Raw genomic sequence first — 20,188 nt, 5'->3', positions numbered from 1 at the left:
TTGTCCAATCTTTGAAACAGGATTTTTTTATATTGTCAGAAAGTTAGAGAGACAGAGAGAAGACAGACACCCCTGATGTAACAATGAAAAAAGAAAAAAAAACCTATTCAGACCCCAAATATGTAAAACTACTATGGTCAGTTACAACAAATAATAATCTGAATCCAGCTCAGGTTCAGATTCAGGTTTATTGCTGGTTTATTTACACACATATGTATGACATCCACACAATAATAGTAAAAGTCGATTTGTGTGAATCACAGTGGGACACAGGACAAACTTTCTTAAATGAGTGCAAAACAATAAATAACTATGATTAGAAAAATGGCAGACTAAAACAAAAAATTAAGAAAACACAAAATAAAATTTATAGTTCAAGACAGACTTTTATTTGGGTATTGAATAACTGCACTATTTAATATACAACTCTTACACTTCCTGTTGTCTTCTCTATGCTGCTTCTGAGACATTTGTACATAATAAGATATAGTCAAATAGTTTCAGGTCTGATTTAGTACTGTACTGATTATTACTAATGTTTTTCGTTTTCATATGAATAAACGGAAGAGCGGCGTCTCTATACAGAGGAAGCAGAGTGATGTGGTGGTAGCTGTACCACCAGCAGCAGCAGCAGCAGCAGCATCATTACTGTGAAGAAAGGTTTACATAGATAACTAGAAAGAATCACTGTATATCCTGTAGGAAACACAGTCATTAAATAAATATCACTGTTATGTGATAGTTCAGTGCTGAGTTGAAGACTGTAGTACTGTTAATAAACCCTGCCAGAGATAGTATTGTGTTGACAGCGTGTTTGTGTAGGGCAGCGCAGTGGGTTCAACACGAGAACCCACACCACCCCCACTTATGCTTATGGTACAAATCTATTGCAGACATCACAGTAAGAAGCAACTCATACACTGAAGTACGGAGTGGGGAGTAAAATAACCTTTTGTTACAGTGGTTCTCTCAATTTCATTCCCAGAACAACGGGTTCAACTTTCAGATTTATTTATCACTAGATTAAAGCTGCACACAGTCAAATGTGTTTCACTAATTTGTCGTCGTCTATAACCGTCCAACAGTCTGTCAACTGCCATCGAGTTGTTACTGATGATTATAGTGAATGTCGTTCATCACTGATCCCTGACTGTGGACCAAAAAAGACAAAGAGTCGTTTCGCTTTCCTCCGTGTTCTCATGTTGACTCCTCAGTCAACCACTTCAGCACATGGGCTTTATTCTCCGTCACCCATCTGATGTTGGCTGTGGTCTTCTCGATGGCCTGCTCCAGCGCTAGCGTGGCCGAGCCAAAACCAACATGGAGATTGTCTTCTTTGAATTGCTTCAGCTGAAAAGAAAATATGAAAACAAAGAAAGAAAAAATTCAATTCAATTCTGCATTTGTTCTTGTAGTTTTCCTCAAAATACCCTCAGGGAAATGCAGTATGTGTGTCAGTGTGGTTGTGTGGGCCGCAGACCTCCTGCAACTCAAATTCAGTAGAGAATCTCTGTGTGACGCCGCTGATAAGACTAGAGAAGGAAAACGATCCTTCTCCATACCTGAAACACAAAGAAGAAGGATGCAGTTCACATTAAAGACGTTTTGTGAGGTTTGACGGCCTTTTATGTAAAAAAAATAAAAGATAAATGTCACTGTCAACAGGAAAATCCTTGAGAGGTCAGGTGATGCTGGACTGTTTTTCAGCTTGTTGGATGTTTATTTATGATCCTTCATTTAGCAGAATCAGAGAAACGCTCGCATACACATCTCCTCTATTAAATATTTTTCTCTCATTCTCTATTTTTCCAACAAAAACAGTCAGTATTCCTGTGAGGAGTGAGCTCTTACTGCTGGAAAATGTAACTCCATCTTGCTCTGACGAAGTTCCACGCCAGCGGCATTCCCACCACATTTCGTGCGATGGATTGGATTGTCGAGGTTGCGTCTTGCTTGCGGATCTTAGCTGGGTCCAGGCTGTACTCCAGGTACCTGATTGAACCAAAAGTTTTCATTGTCACTTACACACTTACTTTAGAAGAAAATACCTGAAGATCTTTGCAGTGTTTTAGACAACATTTAGAACAGGTAAAACTGCATTTGCTTTCGGCAACACACTAGTAATAAACAGTCCAAAAGTTAAATTAAAAAGAACGGCTAAAGGCAATACTACAGCATGTGACTTCTGCATAGACAGTCTCCCTCTTACAAATGAAAAATGTATTTATAAGCAGTAAAAGAAAGCTTTGATCAAATCAATAATCTCAGAGATCGCTGCTACTAGTAAATGTTGGAGATTCTGCTGTGGAGCTCATTTTAATTAGTCATTTTGTTGACTTATATGTACATTTTACAGTAGTTCTTCTGTAATTGGTATTTGTGGGGAAATCGTTCAGCAAACTTCATTATCTTATTCATTTAATGAGAAGGCTCCATGTGAAACATTCAGTCAGATTCTCGCTGCTTGTTTGTCTTTAAACAAAATGTAAAATCTCTGTTTAATCAAGTGAGACTGAAACTAGTCCTGTATGGAGATGATGGAGAAATTCGTCATTCTGCATCATATCTGTGGTTAAAACCATGAAAAACTTTGGATTAAGCAATCCCTAATATTTGATCCCAGCACGTACCTGTTCAGAAGCCAAGGTGCTTTGGTGCAGGCCAGAGCTGACCTGAGTCTGGCAGCTTCAGAAGCCAGCGTGGCGTTCTTGAACATCTCCCAGGCGAACTCCCACTCTTCCACGCCACCGAAAGCTATGGCTCTGCAGTAAACTGTGCCTTTCAAGTTGGGATGAATCCTGGTCAAAGTAAATGAGATCAAGTCATATCGTACTTGAACAGTTGTTTCAACACACTTGAAATTTAAACTGCTTTGTACTCACGGGTTCTGATTGGGATTTTCCATCCACTGTCTGTACCAGGTTTTGATCAGATCCCTGCAGCTCTCCACCCCCGTATTACAGGCTACCCCAATAGCATTTATCTGATTGTACCTGAGAATGAAACAGAATGAGACTGGAACCCTCTGTTTTGTGTAATATTAATCCATCAGGTTTTTACTTTTAAAAATGGATCTGCTGCAGTAACGAGTCTTACTGATCAGTGTGTCCTGTAGGTACTTTGGTCCAGTTCTCTGTAATTGTCTTGAAGTGCTCAAAAAGAGGTTGTATTTGTTTCTTGAGGTATGCCTAGAATAAAAATACATTTTCATATTTCTTTATTTCCATTTCTACGGTGAACACCTTCTATTCTCCTGCTATCAGATTAGCTATTAGTATTAATATTTCGAATGAATCAGCAATAACCTGAAAAGCTCCGTAGACCTCAGTGCGGTCAAACATGAGGAGGTAGTAGTCAAGGTTTCTCAGAGCTGACTCCCAGGGGATGTAATCTCTCTCTTTGGACAGATACTTGGTAGTTCTCAGGGCCAGTGTTGTACTGACGATTTTTGCTCTGGACAAAGGAAACAAATGTTTTACAGACACATATTTCCAAAGTATCTATTTCTTTAAATACTTTCATTCTTTACCTTGCCAGGTTGAATGCATCATCTATGATCTGTGCTCTGTTGATGACTGATAAAGCCTGAAAGAAAGGACAAAGTCACATATGCAGACATCTGAGCTCAGAACAGTCCTTAAGTCTGCAAAAAGCAAAAAGTTGTGTTCTTTCCTTACAGAGTCACAGTGTCTGCCGATTCAGAAACAGACTTGTTGGAACCAGGGATTCAAATTTTAGACCATTAAGAATACAATTTCCCCATGTCAGCACATTTCTAATTAAACACTGAGTCTACCAGTGTGCAGTAAAGAAAATAAGGCAATAAATAAATTATGTAAGACAATAAAATCCAAATGCGTTCAATAAATTTTATTTATAGTTTTATTCCATCCAGACTTTGCCCTCGTGACAGGCTCTACAGGTTCGTTCTCCTCTGTAAAGCAGTGCATCAAGTTTCACTTGACTGGATTGTACACACTAACTCTGTCTGCATTTTAAATCAATATCATGCTCAAACCCAGCATCACTTTTAAATTTACACTTAGGAGGAACTCGAAATGTTCCTCCTACGCTTTTCTGTGTTTATCTGAAAGTGAACATACATTTCAAACTAAATGGTTTACTGTGAACTCAACAGGTGAATGCTCACCTGATGGTTGGTGTTAAGCAGGGACAGGAGACGATCCCAGTTACCGAGATCGTAGTTCACCCTGAAGTATCCAGACATGTTGGTGTTCAGCAGCACCCACTCTTGTCCCGACGCTCTCATCAGACTGTTGGTGTCTAGTCAAAAATATTGAAATAAGAGAAGTTAAAGCTGGAAAACGCTTAGTTCTCTTAGTTCTTAGTTCTGAAGGGAGGCCACCCAAAAGCAGCATGTGTTACTGTGACCATACCTGACTTCTCAAGGAGCCAGTAAAGTTGCTGCTCTACACCCGACTTCATCCATTTAATCGGGACAAACCACATGTAACTGGACAGAAACACAGATATAGTAGAACAGTGAGGCCATGCGATCAACAGCTAATGGATGGCATGACCTGACCTCACAGGTTAGGTAAATGGTAAATGGTAAATGGTCCGCACTTATATAGCGCTTTTCTACCTAGCAGGCACTCAAAGCGCTTTACACTGCATCTCATTCACCCATTCACACGCACAAGCACACACACATTCACACACCGATGGCAGAGCTGCTATGCAGCTGACCTGACTCACCGGTTAGGTGGCTTTTGAATTAGCATACAACACTAACACGTTTCATTAAAATGCTGAACATGGGATCTATTACACCTGCACGACATGAACTCACAGCCTACGGCAAAACTGACTCCTACTTGAATTCAGAGGGCCGGTCCACTACAGACTCTGGATCCAACAGGAAATGTTTTTGGTTGATAGTTCCTGTACTGGTGTCAACGGTGACGACTGGGAAGCCCATCTGGAGAGTCCAGCGGTTCATGATGTTGTGGACAGTGTCAGGAATTTGCATACCTTGTGTGTTTTGAACCGCCTGCCAACAAACAGAGAGTAGAAGGAATTTTTTTACACTCACTTACTCACCGACTTATTGTCAGGAGAATTTATGCACAACACATATGTGACTATGAAGATCTTTAACAGGACCGACCTGTTGGAGATGGTCCCACAGGTCTGTATACACCGTGTTTCCAAAGGCGAATGTGTTCAGGTACGACTGCGTAGGCAAAGCGGTGAGGAACACACAGTCAAGCATTCATGTGGGAAATGAGGAATTCAAAGGAAATAATCCTGAATAATGTCGTGGTTTACTGAAACTCCCAGTCAGAGGAACAGAAACATGAATTTAGTCTATTCATCAAAACCACAGACTGTGTCACCACTGGTGCTCTGATACACACACACACACTTAAAGGAGTCATTGAGTGATGAGGCCTTACGACAGGGTAAATACTCACACTGAGTCCTCTGGCAAAAACAGGCTCAGTTAGAAACTCTGACAGCATCCTGAGCACCGCCGCTCCCTGAAAACAACAAACCAGAAACCACCAGAATTCGCTTGGTTTGAACTTCTCATAACAGTGAGTGATTTTGGATTTAGTCCAAAGCAAATGTTACAAAACGATGGTGCCCTCATGTTGAAGTGCGGCACAGTCAGAAATGACAAATCCACCACTGGATCAAGCTGAGTTTGTATTTACTGAGACAAACACGTTGTTGGTGTAATCCATGTGGATGTGTGTGAATATAAATGTATTTGTTCCTGGAGGTTTGAAAGTTGGACTGTATGTCTGTCAGATCCTGTATAAACATCTGGCGGAGGGGCAGACCTTGCTGTAGGAGATGGTGTTGAACATCTCGCTGATCTGAGAGGGGTCATTGACCTCCTCTGCTCGGCGGGACAGAGGGTGGGAGGAAGCCAGGGCGTCCACAGCAAACACCTTGTGCACGTCATACAGAACGATCTGGTCTTTCTGCAGCCAAGCAGAGAGGAGAGTTAGGACAGGTTTACTAACCAAACCATGTCTGTCAGAAGCTGCTGACAGACAAAGCTTTTCTTTGAAGGTGCAGTTCTTACCATGTTCCAGGTTGGCTCGGCATAGTCAGCCCCAAGGTACTCCACATATGATGCAAAGCCTTCATTCAGCCACAGGTCATTCCACCATTGCAGAGTCACCAGGTTGCCAAACCACTAAAAAACACATAAAAAAGTAGTGAGATAAAGTCCTGCGCTAGCATCACACTAACCACAGTGATTTCAGCACATTCCCAGGGAACGTATCTTTATACAAACACTGTTCCTGACATATCAGTGAAGTTCAACTCCAAGAGACATAAAAACTGAATCAACATGCACTCCTGACTGAATTTCGCATCCGTTATCATGGCAGATTCTATATATATGTTCAAAAGGGAGTAGGGTTAATTTGTCCCCAGGCAACGATCTGTCATCTTTTCCTTTGCTACGAGAGGATGAGATTATTTTTACAGCTTTTCAGTCCCAACGTTTCTCTCTAGGACTACACATCAACCATGTGGCAGAAATATTATGATCTACCATGTGTGCAAGTTCATGGGAGATGACAGTTGTAATCCTCTCTTTGTTCCCAGTGGAGGATAAGATGGGGTCATAGAGCAGAGCCGTCTCCCTGTATGTGACCAGGCCCCAGTTCTCCATGGCCCCTGCATTGAAGTCGGGCAGAGCTATCTGATCTGGAGAGGACATCAGCAAGTTAAATGATAGCGGAAAAGACCACAGACTGTATGATGTTGATGCGGCGGGGGCCTACCTGACTTGGAGAGTGGATATGTTGCATTGTAGTAGCGCTCGTAGAACTGAAGGATCGGTCCTGTAACGTTGAGAGCGTAGTCACCCTGCCTGTCATCTATGGCTTTTTTTCGAGCCCAGATTCGGATCTGCAAAGAATTTGAAAGCCGTCTTTCTTCTTTGTTGGATGCGTGATGTGACCGCTGAGCCTTGAGCTGCTTAACTTTGGTTACTTTGGTTCCAAATTACATTGGGTACTGACATCAACAACCCAACAACCATGAAGTTATGACAAACAAACACATTCCTTACCAACAAATTGTTGTTTTGGTTGGACTGAATGCTGACAAAATCACTGACAATGAATGCCAGCAGATACGTGGACATTCTCTTTGTGGGCTCAAACGTAGTTACTTTGACAGGAACGCCATCGATTACAGATTCTGCAGAGTCTGTACGGGGAGAAGAGCAGTTAGACCTTGACACTCTGTTAGCATTAACTTTGAATCTAGTTGCTGATTTTCCTAATGCATTATTAATAATTTACACTGCACAACCTCAAATATTAACACAGACAGTTTGATTTCACCCAGTTGACACTGAGGATTAACTAATATTTCCAAAACGAACCAATGTCCCTGCTGTTGGACAGAGCCACGGTGCCTCGGCTGTGGATGATGATGACATTGAAGACAGCTTTCAGGGCCGGCTCATCAAAGCAAGGGAAGGCTTTCCTGGCGTACGTTGCTTGCATCTGCGAGGTAGCAACAACTCTGTAAAATGTTTCAGTTAAACATTAACACAAAAAGAAAGAGCAATCAAGCAAATTGCTCTAAAGTCTTAACAAGAGGAACTGAAAACATGGAAATGAAGTCTCACTGCCAAGAGAAGAAAGATACTGAACCATCATCACGTTGTGCCATTGCTTACTTCTTCACACCATCCTCAGTGTATTCACTCCTGTAGAAGCCTTCCAGGTCATCTGCCAGCTCCCCCTGAAACTCAGTGTGGAGGACATAGGTTGCTCCTACAGTCAGGCTGCTGTGCAGCCGAAGAACCAGATACGCTGTCTTTTCCACAAGCCAAGACTTCTGTATGGAGGGAGCAGCGGCTTCGCTCAGGCCACTCAGCTTAGCATGGTGCCCACTGAAGGTGGTGAGGTTCAGCTTGTTGCAGTGGATGATGATAAGATCTGTTTCTTTCACGCAGCTGAAAACCACTTTTGAATTCCCGGTGAAAATGTACAGACCATCTGTGTTGGGCTCCAGCCGGGGCCACAGAGTCACGTTGTAAGAGACAGGAACAAGGGAGTCTGGAAGTCTGTAACGGTCCCAGGGCTCCTTCGGGGTGAAGTGGGTAGTAGGGGGTGGAGACGTGCTGGAGCCGCCCGTCCCTCCATCTCCAGGCTTGCCTCGATTTTTTGCCCTTTCCTTATCGTAGGCAATGGACAGCGCTATGATTGTGGCCAAAGCGATGGCGGCCAGTACAAGTATCCCGAGGCTGACATTTTTACTGATATAGTAGACTTTCCCCATGTCGGATTCAGGAGGTCAGAACAGGACTCTGAGGGGTCTCAGTCTGTGTCTGTCCAGATCAGCAGGTCTCTTCCCCTCTCAGGTAATGGTTGATCTATTAACATGGCAAAAGAGACTATTTCATTAAATCTAAAGGGAAGTCAAACATGGCCTTGGTCAAAATCCAAGAACATCCAGACCCAGAACATCTGAAGTTCACTCATTAACATACATCATTTGTTTAGCCCGTTAAAAATGACATTTGGGTAAAAGCAACAAGTTTCTGGTGATTTCTCAAAATACTCCTTAGTTTACGTACAAACTGAGTTGAATAGAGATGCTGAGTCATATCATATGAGGGAGAAAACGTCTTGTGTATCTGCCTTTATTCAAAAAGTAAATTCTGCTTATTAAAACTGCTGCTTTCGCTCTAAGTACAGAGAAGGATAGAGAGGAGATACTGAAGGATCCAAGAAGAATCTATGAAATGAAGTCAAAAGCTCAGTCACTGACCCTCTTATTGCTTTTTTCTTCTCTTATGCTTGAGGTTACTGGGTTTATTATTAAGTTATCGTTGATGTCTTCTTATATTTATTATTGGTCTGTCTCTGATGTCTGTAGATAAACACACTGTATGTTTGCAGCACTACTCTTTGTCGTGAAATCCTCTCTATAGGTCAAATTGTGACTGTCTCCCCATGCTTGAGTGTATCCGGTGAGACTGTCCCGGAAGAAACACTTAACTTCTGCTTCTTCGAACTCAAGAAAACTTTGATTAGAGCAAAGATCAAAGTGTGGCATTATACAACAGGTTGCTTATCTTTAAAAGAGTTAGCCACAATCAATATCATGCCCTTGACACTTCCAGTGGCCTCACAGTCCTCATACACAGTAGACAATAAATGCTGATCAGGCTGTAGGCACCAGGGCTGTCTAATGGAAAGTCAATACTGTATGTTAACATACAGAATATGAAAAAAGAGAACTCAAAACAAAAGACAAAAAACATACAAACTCTTACAAAATCATGATTCTGCTTTTCTTGTCAAGCCTTCCTTTCCTTCCTCTTAGACTACATGTACAGATGTTTCCTCTACACCACACCTGTCCAGTCAGTAACCACAGCAAATGTCAGCAAGTTCTATAATTTGTCAAGTGCCCTTAGTCAGACTTTGTTTGTCTTGGTGAGTGGTTCAGAAAACCAGATGCATGCATCATTATATGATACACTTAAAAGATAATTCTCGATGCTCGGCCTTGATTGTGACTTCTGTTTGCATCACATGATGACAACTGATCTCCGCTGATAGTTGACGGAGAATATGATTAAAGCCTGAAAGTCCATTTCTAGTTCTATTAATGATTTAGAAACATTTACAACTGTTGATCCTTTTATGAATGACTTTGTCTTCAATAAACAAGATATCAGCAGTCATAAATGCCCGTAAGTGATTTACAGATTAAGAAGAAGAATCGGACTCGTGGGCGCAGGCCCACAGATAAAACACCACAAAGTGACACAAAACACCCACCAACAAAGAGATGTCATCATCTGTTGGTGTTCGAGCGTGAGAGTCAGCGCTGAGGCAACACGGTCAGAGGAAACAACAACCTTCAAATAGTGCTGCACTGATAAGGCACATTGAATCAGAGCTGTCTAACATTTTATTGGTTTATTTTTGAGACACCTAAGGTGAGAAGAACAATGAGGCTCACACACACACACACACACACACACACACCAGATCATCCCGAGTCACTGCTCTGTGAACTCAGCACCCTACAGGTAGAAACCATCTGGAAATGATGCATCTGCATCTGATTAGACTCTCAGACCAAGACCACACAAATGCAGACACTCTAGGACGTCTCCATACTATGAAACATGCTCTCCGATGTCTGTCCATGCGCTGCTTGAAAGACGAGAAGTCAGTAGTCCATACAGGAGCGCACACACTCAAAGGGTGGCCCATTTAGTAGCACGACATGAGTTAAATGGTGTTACTCTTAAATTTAAAACTTCTTTCATAATGCACAATAAACTGATTATTACGTTGTTGGTCTTTCAATAATCCTCACAAAGTGCATGATGATTTAAGATTTACAAAAATGACACTGTGTGAAACTGCTTAAGAAAGTAGTGGAAATTAATTACCGTGCTGTTAGGTACTGTAAATGTTTCAGTGTCCCAGATGTTCTTTCAGCCCAAGTTGATGAGAAATATAAGCCAAACAAATCTCTAGCACCTTCACCGTGCCAGCAGAGAGCACAGAAAAACGACAACGACAGAACTATGCGACCACCTCCTTTTCATGGTGCGATTTTGACACACTCTTCTTCAGTTCCCTCCAAGTACTGTGAACTGCTGGAGTACACCTGCACAGGAAGTTCTATTTGTCATGATGCAATTAGAAATTACTAAATGGTTTGTACAATATGGCACGTAGAATATAGAACATTTATTTCTCCACACGACTGGAGACATCTTATTCAGCTTCCATAAAGACGTGCCTCAGCAGCAGGCTGTACGTTGTACATGGTGTACATTCTGTTTGCATTGTTGCTTCATTCTCTCACACTTTTTCCCTATTTTCGGTTTGGGATCGATCCAGATCACCTTATCTGAAGAATGTGAAGGCAGAATACCTTTTAGCACTCATTCACTCACAGTCCTGTACAGTTCTGCCCACACATGAACTAATAATCTACACTGTCATCTCTGGTGGTCTCAGCTCCACACCGTTCAGATTAACTTCAGCCAGCTATCGGGGCTGCAGAGTTTACATCGAGTGCAGCCCACGCTGGATGCTGACAGGCAGCCTGGAAATCCACAACAGAGCCAAGAAATGGGACTTCAGCAGCAGCTAATAAATTATTTTCCAGTTAAAGCAACAAGCATGTCACAGACATGAATTACATTTGCTTACCACTCAAAGAGTATGAGTGGTTAGTAGTCTAGTAGTCTGTAGTAGTAGTGTATGTCAACCTTTAACTGTAACTGAAACCAGTGGAATGTAATGCAGAGAAATATGGAGAGAGACACATGTATCTTTGTGTTAACCTTAAGAAAAGACAGATTTTCATAAAAGGTTTCAAACGTTGACTTTCCCGTGGGAAATATTCAGCCTATCAAACACTCCTTTTCTTTGTCCTTGTTTTAGATCAGCTCTGAGAAGAGGACAGGAATCAGCATTACATTGCACCAGAAACCAAAAGCTGTAAAGTATATACACAGACAAGTACCTAACCTCTGCTGAAGAAAAAGAGAAAGCGTTCAACAAAACAACTGACTTGGCATTCAACATGTGGGATAAATTAACAAGTCAAATGTGAAAAAAACAACAGTACATACCAAACGCTGCGTTGCTGCGTGTCCGCTGCAAGCCTTCATTAAAGTCTGCATCAAACACACAAGTTGAGGTGGAATGATCCTGGCTCATGTAAAACACTCAGTTTGCATCTGTGAGGGTGGAAGTAGGAGGTGGTGAAAGCTACCAGATTTTTTTTTTCTGGGGATGTAGGTGGGGAGCAACTCCCTCGGTCCCCCCGTAAAAAATAAATAAGTAAAAGAAATCCATAAATTAATGAGATGGCGGACTGAAAGAATGCGGCTGTGTCAACAAAACTGTAAACTCACTGTGGTTGAAGAGAAAAAACTGGTTCAAGAGAAACTGCACAACTCAAAGGCGTCCGACTGCTGTGATGCAAGTAATGACAGCTTATTACAGCCACAGTGACTCAGATTACTAGTTAGTAGTTAGTACACAACACGCAACACACAACCACAACAATGGATACTTGCATTTATTTCATTCCTTAGGCAAGAAATGTCTTTGACACGTAAACAAATATGCTTCCTTGAGAGGCCTGACAGGATTTCATGGTAAAACTTGATTAACAGGATGTTAAATGACTGTCTTACCGCTGAATACAGACAATGAGACAGAGACACACTTCAAACAAACACAAGATCCAGAAAAGTCAACATTTGTCTGCTGCCTCTCTGAAAAGATGTTGGCAAAATCCTATCACAGCACATTAAAACCTGGCTAGAAGTACACATATTCATATTTATATCTGCTGTACTGAGAACAATTTGCACTCAAGAGAACAAAAATATTATTCATAAATCACAACAGTGTCGGAGAGACAGCATATTACAGAGACGAAAAATGAAATTGAGACAAGAGCCAAGCAGATGAGTTCAACCACAGTCAGTTCGAACAGGAGGAAGAAAAAAAAAGAAGAAAAATAAAAGATGTGTTGGAGTGAGTAATTGCCACCCAATACAGAAGTCAGAGGATCATATTACAGTGAATCATGGTCTGTCCAAAAAGCCCACTCCAGGACAGGAGGGAGCCTTTTAAAACAAAACCAGACGACCAGTGATGAACATCAGAGACTTGGACGAGTTGTGCAGGAAAATACGCACGGGGCCAACACATTTATTTTTATTTCAGAAAAAGCTGGAAAAATCAACTAGAGAAATAAAAACATGGATAAAGAGCTGAAAATACATAAATATTCATATTTCTACTGAGGCTTTACAGAATCAAACTTTACATTATTGTGCAAATCTTTCTGCAATCTGTAACTTGCATACAGAACAACTCCAAAACAATCCGCGGCTCACCTCCCCTACATGTGAAGCAACTGGAATGAGTGGAAGAGGGAGCTGCTGCGGTTCTACTGTATAGTGAGCGTATAAAAACTGTTTTCTCTCTACTGTAAAACAGAGCTGGGTGGAGAGGAACAACAAGAAAATGGAGACATCAGTAGCTCAACAGCCCTGCAGAGCTCAGCTGGGAGGCTGTTCAGAACGGGGAGAGGCTCGGCACTTTGATATTGATGTCTCCGATGTTGATGTTGCGGGGAATCTCGGGCAGGTTCATGTTCTTCACGGCAGAGACGGCGCGAGCGGGGGCCGCTGACAGACCTCCCTGCTCAAACAGAACATGAGGAACACCTTTAAAGCCACTGTGAATACAGTTCTTGTGTAATCATAGCATCTTTGACTTTCTCCGGACAAAAAAGTAACAATTCAAGGGAGCATCCGCAGTGTGTTAGTTAATTTACTACATGTTGGCATTTTTAAAGCATACCGTTAGAGCTTCATTAGAGGACATGCACATTAAAGGTCTGAGTTTATCTACATTTCACTACAGTATGAAAATACATTTACTCGACAGAGAGAACGCATCACATGGGACACTGTGTTGTCTCCATTTTTGCCCGATTTCTGAGGACTGCTAGCAAAATGCTTTCTTCTCAGTGCTTACAAGGACATTGGGAGATGTGAGACTTTAGATTTGGCTGCTAAACTGAATGCTTAATACAACACTTTTTTTTTTGGCAGTTACAGTTGGATGAGAAAATTTATAGCACCTCTAAAATCTGTCATTTAAATATGAAGCTAGATCCATGAGCCAGTTAGCTTAGCATGTTGATTGGAAGCATTGGGGAAAGCTAGTCTGGCTCTGTCTGGAAATTAACTGTACTTGTCAAACAAGTAAACCAGCACATAACCCCAGTCAAAATTTCATTTTACACATTTTTGTAGGGATTTATATAAACAAAATGTAATGTGTTAATCAGTCAACATCTGCTTCGAGCAACGTCACTTAGGTCAGACTGAGGCTAAATCAAAGTCCAAAAATGAAAAGAAAAAAAAAAAAACCTAGATGTGGATGTAGAATTGAGGAAGTAGGAGTGGGCTGCAAACCTCTGTAGCCCAACTCCTTTGCTCCTTTGACATGTCCACTGATAATTGCTCAGCCTACTCAGCTCTACAGCTGTGATTGGACACCAGGCCTATCTGAACTGTTGAACACATCTGAGATGTGGGGGAAGATTCGGCAGACTAGGACAAGGCCAAAGATGATATTCAAGTTATCATCAAAGTGAATGGTACGCTTAGGAAAAGAAAATAAACACATTCCTTTTGAAAATAGTCATCACTAATGGAACCGTTGCACAAATTACCATTTACGGGCTAAAACGTGCAGAAACACACGGTGCCGTGGTCCTACAATGGCAGACAGACTGACCTCTGATTTCTCCATACGGTTCTGCAACTCCACCTGAGCTACAATCTCATTCATGTTGGTCTCGAGCACCATGCCTCCCATCACCACCTCCTGCAGGATGTAATGGACCTGTGGACAGTCAAACACAGCAATTTAAGCATGTGTCTATTATGTCACAGCCATCAAAACCCCTTTACTTTGCAACCATGCTGTGACTTGTAAAAGGAAATCATGAATTGTTTGATGTGGAAAATTCAATAATAAAATTGTGATTCGACAACAACACACACTGGCTGCTCCTAATGGTAGCCACATGTAGATGTTTCAAGATGTGTGGAGTACAAAAGTTTACAATCCCGTCTTGTTTAGCAACTCATCTTGTCTGTGTTTCTTTGCGCCAAGTGAAGGGATGAGAGATGCGCAAAACCTCTTTAGAAAGTAGCCCTCGCTTGCACCCCATTAGGAGACGGTTTCGATTTCACCCTTGTGTTTAGATTTGTGAATTCCTGTGGGTAGAAAATATTTGGGGGCAATATGAGAGTCTTCCACTGCAGTCCTATTCTGAGGATAATTTAACTAGAGAGGATAATCATGCCTGATCCAGCTCTGAATTTGGCACAGTATAGTACTCTGTAAACAAAATGTCCTAACTGCATGAAGAGACACGAGGAATAGAAACTAAAACAGGTGAGCTTAAATCTGCTCATGTGCTTAACAGTGCTGTAACATTAAAGACAGTTTTACAACCCTGCATGTGCATAAATTACAAATGTGATGATGATGTCATGCAGACGCGTGCTGTCCAGTTAACAGAGTTTTCTGAGAGCAACAAGTTCCTTCTCTAGAGGAAATATTTCCAAGTTTCTTCTTGGGAACATTCCTCTGGCCAAACCCCGCTGCACCACATGACATCAATTTCCTGCTGGGAAATTCAATCAAGATGGAGGGAGATGTGTCCGATTAGTCTCCAGTAACACTTCTAGCTCAGTTCCTAGCAGAGAGAATGAGGCCTTGTTGAACCATGCGGGCCTTCACATTAAAAAAGGCGTATGGACAAGGACAAAGACAAAGCAAAAGAAAAAAAGAATTATACTAAGAAACCCCAAACATTGAGATTTTTCTTTTCGCCACCAACAAAATCCAATTTTTAAAACAAAATGCAGCCCTCAGATACAACTGATTCTCTCTTCTCAGATGAAAATGCGAGAGACGAAGAGCTGCAGAATCACTCTTTTTAAGATTTACTTGCTGTCAGGAGTCCGTGTCCAGTCTGATATAGTTTTCAGTAGAAGTTCTTGGCCCACACACCAAACAGAAGTGAAAACATTACAGTGATGCAGCTATTCCTGAAAAGCAGCTGGCTGTGTCATGTCTCTCTATGGATCCTTCACGAAATCCCCCTCATTTGACCCTTTTACTGCATATGGAAAAAAACCTTTTTGTAATAATGTGATGTTTTGGAGTTGCTATGGAAAAAATGAGGTTGTTTTCAGCAGTACGCTGTGCTAAGTGTTTTTCTGCATGTGAAATTGCAACATCAGGAGGTGGACGCACATATGAGCAGAAAAATGAGCTAACGGGCTTTTAATGGGTCTCTTCGTTGACAGTAAATTTAACATGCACATATTTGTGGAGAGTTGTCCTACACATTAGTAACAACAGCACAGGTTGTTCTGATACTGGAAAGGCGCCACACTTTAGCAGGTAATTTTGTGATGCTAAAAGGTAGGCTTCTGAGCTTAAACTGTGGCTCACAAACAATATGAGGGCAGTAACTAATGTTTATTTTTAATACTGATTCACCATTTAGTGTAAATAGCATTGAATGAATCTCCAATCAGATCCAACAAATCAAATCCAACCAGTTTGACATATGGAGCAAAGAAAATACTCTCATTAGAGATGCAGATGAACAGAACTACTTACATTTATGCTTGAAAGGCAACTTAAACAATTTATTCATTTTCAGTCAGTTGGCAAACTGTAAAAACGGCCCCACATTCCTCACTCACCTTGTCCATGTGGAATATGAGGTCCAGTTCACAGACGTTTTCAAAACATTTATCCAGCGTTTCCACAAACACCTACAATGAAGAGGATTTGAACATCATGGTTTTAAAACATCTGCATGTAGCAAAGAAGGAACCTTCAAATGTTGTTAGAAAATAAATATTTTAAAGCTTCTTATATGAAGTCCTATTTACATTGTAATAATGTACTATTTTGTATATATGTGTGTTAAAACTCTTTATGCTCTAACAGGCCTTAATTGTGCTTGTGAATATTGATGACTATTGAGACACCGAGTCTCTTACTTCTGATTGCAAACACAGATGTTGTTCAATTTTCTAAGGCACTAACTGTCTGTATGTGTGTGCACGAGATGTCTCAGAAAAACATTTGATTCCCGTTTCCTACAAAGAATATTTACAGTATCTTACAATGGAAAGCAGTTTGTGAAATATCTCAGGGAAAAGCTGCATTGTGTCTTCATTTCAGGTTTGGAGCATTTTGAGAGTGTGACATGGATAAGTGGCATGCTTGATCCACCTTACAGGACACATGTAAAATAAAAAGCAATACAATAAAGTAGCAGCTCACCTGGATCAGATCCAGAATGCCGAGCTCACTCTCAGATGAGTCCACACAGAAGACAAAGTAGAGGGTGGCGTAGTGACGGTATATCAGCTTGTAGTCAGAGCCACCAATAAGACTGTGATAAAATTCAAATGATAACTTCATGTCTGACTTTACAATGTGTGTTATAAGAACAACAAAAATGTCAAATCAAGCAAATAAATACAACGTGAAAGAGAAGTATAAAAGTGCCTGAGGCGAAATCTACTTTTGTGCATTTGCCTCCCTCTAATGGTTAAAGTAGTGTCACTGCATCTGCTGGCTAATCTTTGAAGTCCACTGGACATCAACTCCAAATGAGAAAAATCTCAACCGTGACTATGAGGTTAACAGTAGGTAAAGTTTTGTCAAGATGTCAAAAAACTCAAGTTACAGGTTTGCCTTTCAGTCTCAGTCAGTGACAGATTAAACTTATAATTCTACAAATGCACAAAATCGTATGTTTGTATGCTCGTATGCTTTCATCCAACCCCAAAAATCAATCAGTAAAAACAAGCTGCGGCAGCTTTTATGCAGTGATGCATGTAAATGTAGTATGAATATCCGCTTTGTTCTTTGTGTGTAGACAGTGCCACTTGCCTTCCACCCTCCAAGAAATTGCAGACATTGTCATCTCTCTTAGACACCAAATGGAAAGTCTCCCGAATTATCTGTTGCTGCATGTCCTCGGCCTGCAAAAAAGAAAGAAACATGTTACAACATCTATTACGAGCTAATACATGTAGAACATGTTGCTTCTGGTTAGTAAATCCACTATTGTTTGGAGCCTTGTTTAATTTTTAACATCTAGTTGGCTGATAAAGTAGTAAAAGGACATTGCAACACGAAGAAGGTGAAAAACATTAAGACGCATTCTGAAATTCCTACAGAGATTAACAAGTACACACCTTTATTACATCACAGTAAAAGGGTAACATTTGTGATCAGGGTATCTGGATATTTTTAATTAATTTTATTAGTAAAATTCATACACTAATATTTCTTCGACTGCCTTTTGCTTTCATTACAGCCCGCATTCGCCATGGAATTATTTTACTAAGCTTATGAAACATCACCCCATTTATTTCCATACAGAATTGAGCACCATACAGAGTTGCATTAATTTCACGCCAAAATCTTGTATTTGACGATGGGAACGGATCGTTGCATAAAGTCTTCTCCACACCCCAAAGATTCTCAATAGGGTTCAAGTCTGGACACTGTGAAGGTCAATCCATGTGTGAAAATCATGTCTCATGCTCCCTGAACCACACTCACAATTTGAGCCTGATGAATCCTGGCATTGTTATCTTGGAATATGCTGATGCCATCAGGGAGGGAAAAATGTATTGATGGAAAAACCTGGTCAATCAGTACATACAGGTAGTTGGCTGACCTGTTGTGTTGCCAGCTAAAACATGATAATCACTGCAGTAATTATTGCCTATTTGCCTAGTGAAAAGGTGGGTAGTGTTTTTGGTAAGATAAGTAATTATAACTTTAATAACCCCTGATGTTTAAACAATGTTCTTAGTAGAAGACTTTGGCCCAGTTTTGCATGAAGTTACAAGCTACAAAGTAAAAAGACAAACAACGATCAAAAATCAGTAAATACAAACTAGCATTAGGCCAAACAGCAGTTTGTTAAAACATATTTATACAAGTTATAAAAACATTGCACCTTTTCTCCGAGAAACCATGTCTACTGAATTCAATCCGTATAATCTATACAACTTAGGGAGGTGTTAAATCTTATAACGAGATATTTTGTCTAAACAGTAGGGAACTGAAACTAAACAGAAGCTAGCTAAGCACAGGGTTAGCCATTTAACAGTTTAAGCTAATATGTTTTTTAATAAGCTCCAATTTGGCTACTAAATATTTAGTACTATCTGCGGATGATTGTACACAAGCTGATAAAAACATAGCTAATCAATGACTGACTACAACTCACATGTATTTAATCTTTAGTTCCGGATTGTGAAAATAGCAAAACACAAATGCTAATGTTTTGACAGCACCCCCCAAAATACTTACAAAATACTGATAAAATCTGATCAGCCGCGGTTTTCCGTGGTTGTTGAATATTAGAATGGCTTTAATCATTGCTATTCTTTAAATTTATCAAATGACAATGAAAAATACTTAATAAAATGTTAAAATTGCAAGAATTTAGCTAGGTGACGTTAGCTGTAGTGCTACACGGCCACTGAGCTGCCGGATAACTTCAATGAGTAGATCCGGTTGTGTCTCCGCATTGTGCATCCGGCGTTTAACAACCACATGAAATCTTCGTTCCGCCGAGTCTAGTAAATCTTATTTTCTACACTAAAATATCACACATACCTCTTTTGTAGTGTAAAAGGGATTAAACATTGTATAATATTTATGTACCACATGTTACAGCTTTAATTCATTCGTGCAACAGATTAAATGTTTCGCTGCTTCCTAAAAGTGTCAGCAGAAATATTTTGACCTGTTTTTGTGGTTAGAAATGACAAAATATGTAAACAGCGTAGGAGTCTGGTGAAATCATATTTAGTTTTAGTCTGTGTTTAAGGCTGTGTACTGTTCTCAAACCAGTGTCCCGTGAAGTATCCAGTGTGTACATTAGTGAGGGTTCGCACCGCTTCTCGTCTTCTGTTTCCCACCTGTCATCACAAGTTCTGAGACATTTGAACTGCCATGATTACATAAGTTTCTAGTGTTTGTGAATAAAGCACCAGCGACTGAGGGGCCACATAATTACTGAACTCTTTGTACCTTTGTCAGCTGCTTCATGCTGCCTTGAAAAAGCGGTGACATCAGATCAGCTACACCTCTCTTTGTTGTGATCTACTGTAGATGCTGACTACACCGGAAAATCTGATCAAAGGAAAAGTTATGTAATGTAGAAACACAAGATCTGAAGAATCAATATACTTGTGCCAAATGCAAAAATGGCCTAAGGGACCAGTGGTCACAAAAAGGACCTCAACATCCAAACCACAAACTAAGGCCTGAAAAAGGGGTTGTGTTGGCAGGAGGCAGGGAAGCAATGTGGTCTCCCACTCTTTATCCAGTATATGTGCACACTGCTTAGACTCTCCACTTCATCTCGCCTGTATGTCTTTGGACGATGGGATGAAACCCACAGCAATTCCACAAAGATACGACCTGAGTCCGTTTTTAGCTCCTGTCTTGTGACATTAAAATGCTCTCAACCACTACACCTCTCGACTGTTAAGCCCTAATAAACAGGCCCCCTCTTTGGGGCTGTTTGAGAGGACATCAACCAATGCACC

The 20,188-nt window shown here is 40.8% G+C and overlaps 2 protein-coding genes across 2 annotated transcripts; both read right to left on the bottom strand.

Moving 5' to 3' along the window:
• Positions 1–169: 169 nt before the first annotated feature.
• On the bottom strand, positions 170–11,927 carry LOC113173978 (aminopeptidase N-like). The gene is made up of 21 exons (XM_026377591.1): positions 11,615–11,927; positions 7,679–8,377; positions 7,379–7,521; positions 7,061–7,200; positions 6,771–6,897; positions 6,539–6,693; positions 6,059–6,172; positions 5,811–5,954; positions 5,439–5,504; positions 5,132–5,197; positions 4,839–5,014; positions 4,398–4,474; positions 4,151–4,284; positions 3,530–3,585; positions 3,306–3,453; positions 3,097–3,188; positions 2,883–2,993; positions 2,631–2,798; positions 1,852–1,992; positions 1,481–1,562; positions 170–1,350 (listed from the first exon to the last, which is right to left on the bottom strand). Exons 2-21 carry the CDS (start codon positions 8,281–8,283, stop codon positions 1,198–1,200), a joined length of 2,898 nt encoding a protein of 965 aa, XP_026233376.1. The 5' UTR covers positions 8,284–8,377; positions 11,615–11,927; the 3' UTR covers positions 170–1,197.
• A 121-nt stretch (positions 11,928–12,048) lies between these two features.
• On the bottom strand, positions 12,049–19,133 carry ap3s2 (adaptor related protein complex 3 subunit sigma 2). The gene is made up of 6 exons (XM_026377593.1): positions 18,942–19,133; positions 17,505–17,596; positions 16,890–17,001; positions 16,301–16,372; positions 14,310–14,417; positions 12,049–13,202 (listed from the first exon to the last, which is right to left on the bottom strand). The coding sequence occupies exons 1-6, from the start codon at positions 19,008–19,010 to the stop codon at positions 13,077–13,079; spliced, it is 579 nt and encodes a 192-aa protein (XP_026233378.1). The 5' UTR covers positions 19,011–19,133; the 3' UTR covers positions 12,049–13,076.
• Between the last annotated feature and the right edge of the window lie 1,055 nt (positions 19,134–20,188).

This window comes from Anabas testudineus, chromosome 3 (genome assembly GCF_900324465.2).
Source record: "Anabas testudineus chromosome 3, fAnaTes1.2, whole genome shotgun sequence".
Taxonomy (NCBI): Eukaryota; Metazoa; Chordata; class Actinopteri; order Anabantiformes; family Anabantidae; genus Anabas; species Anabas testudineus.
The sequence above is the reverse complement of the archived record's forward strand: the minus strand, read 5'-3'. Positions and strand labels throughout refer to the sequence as shown.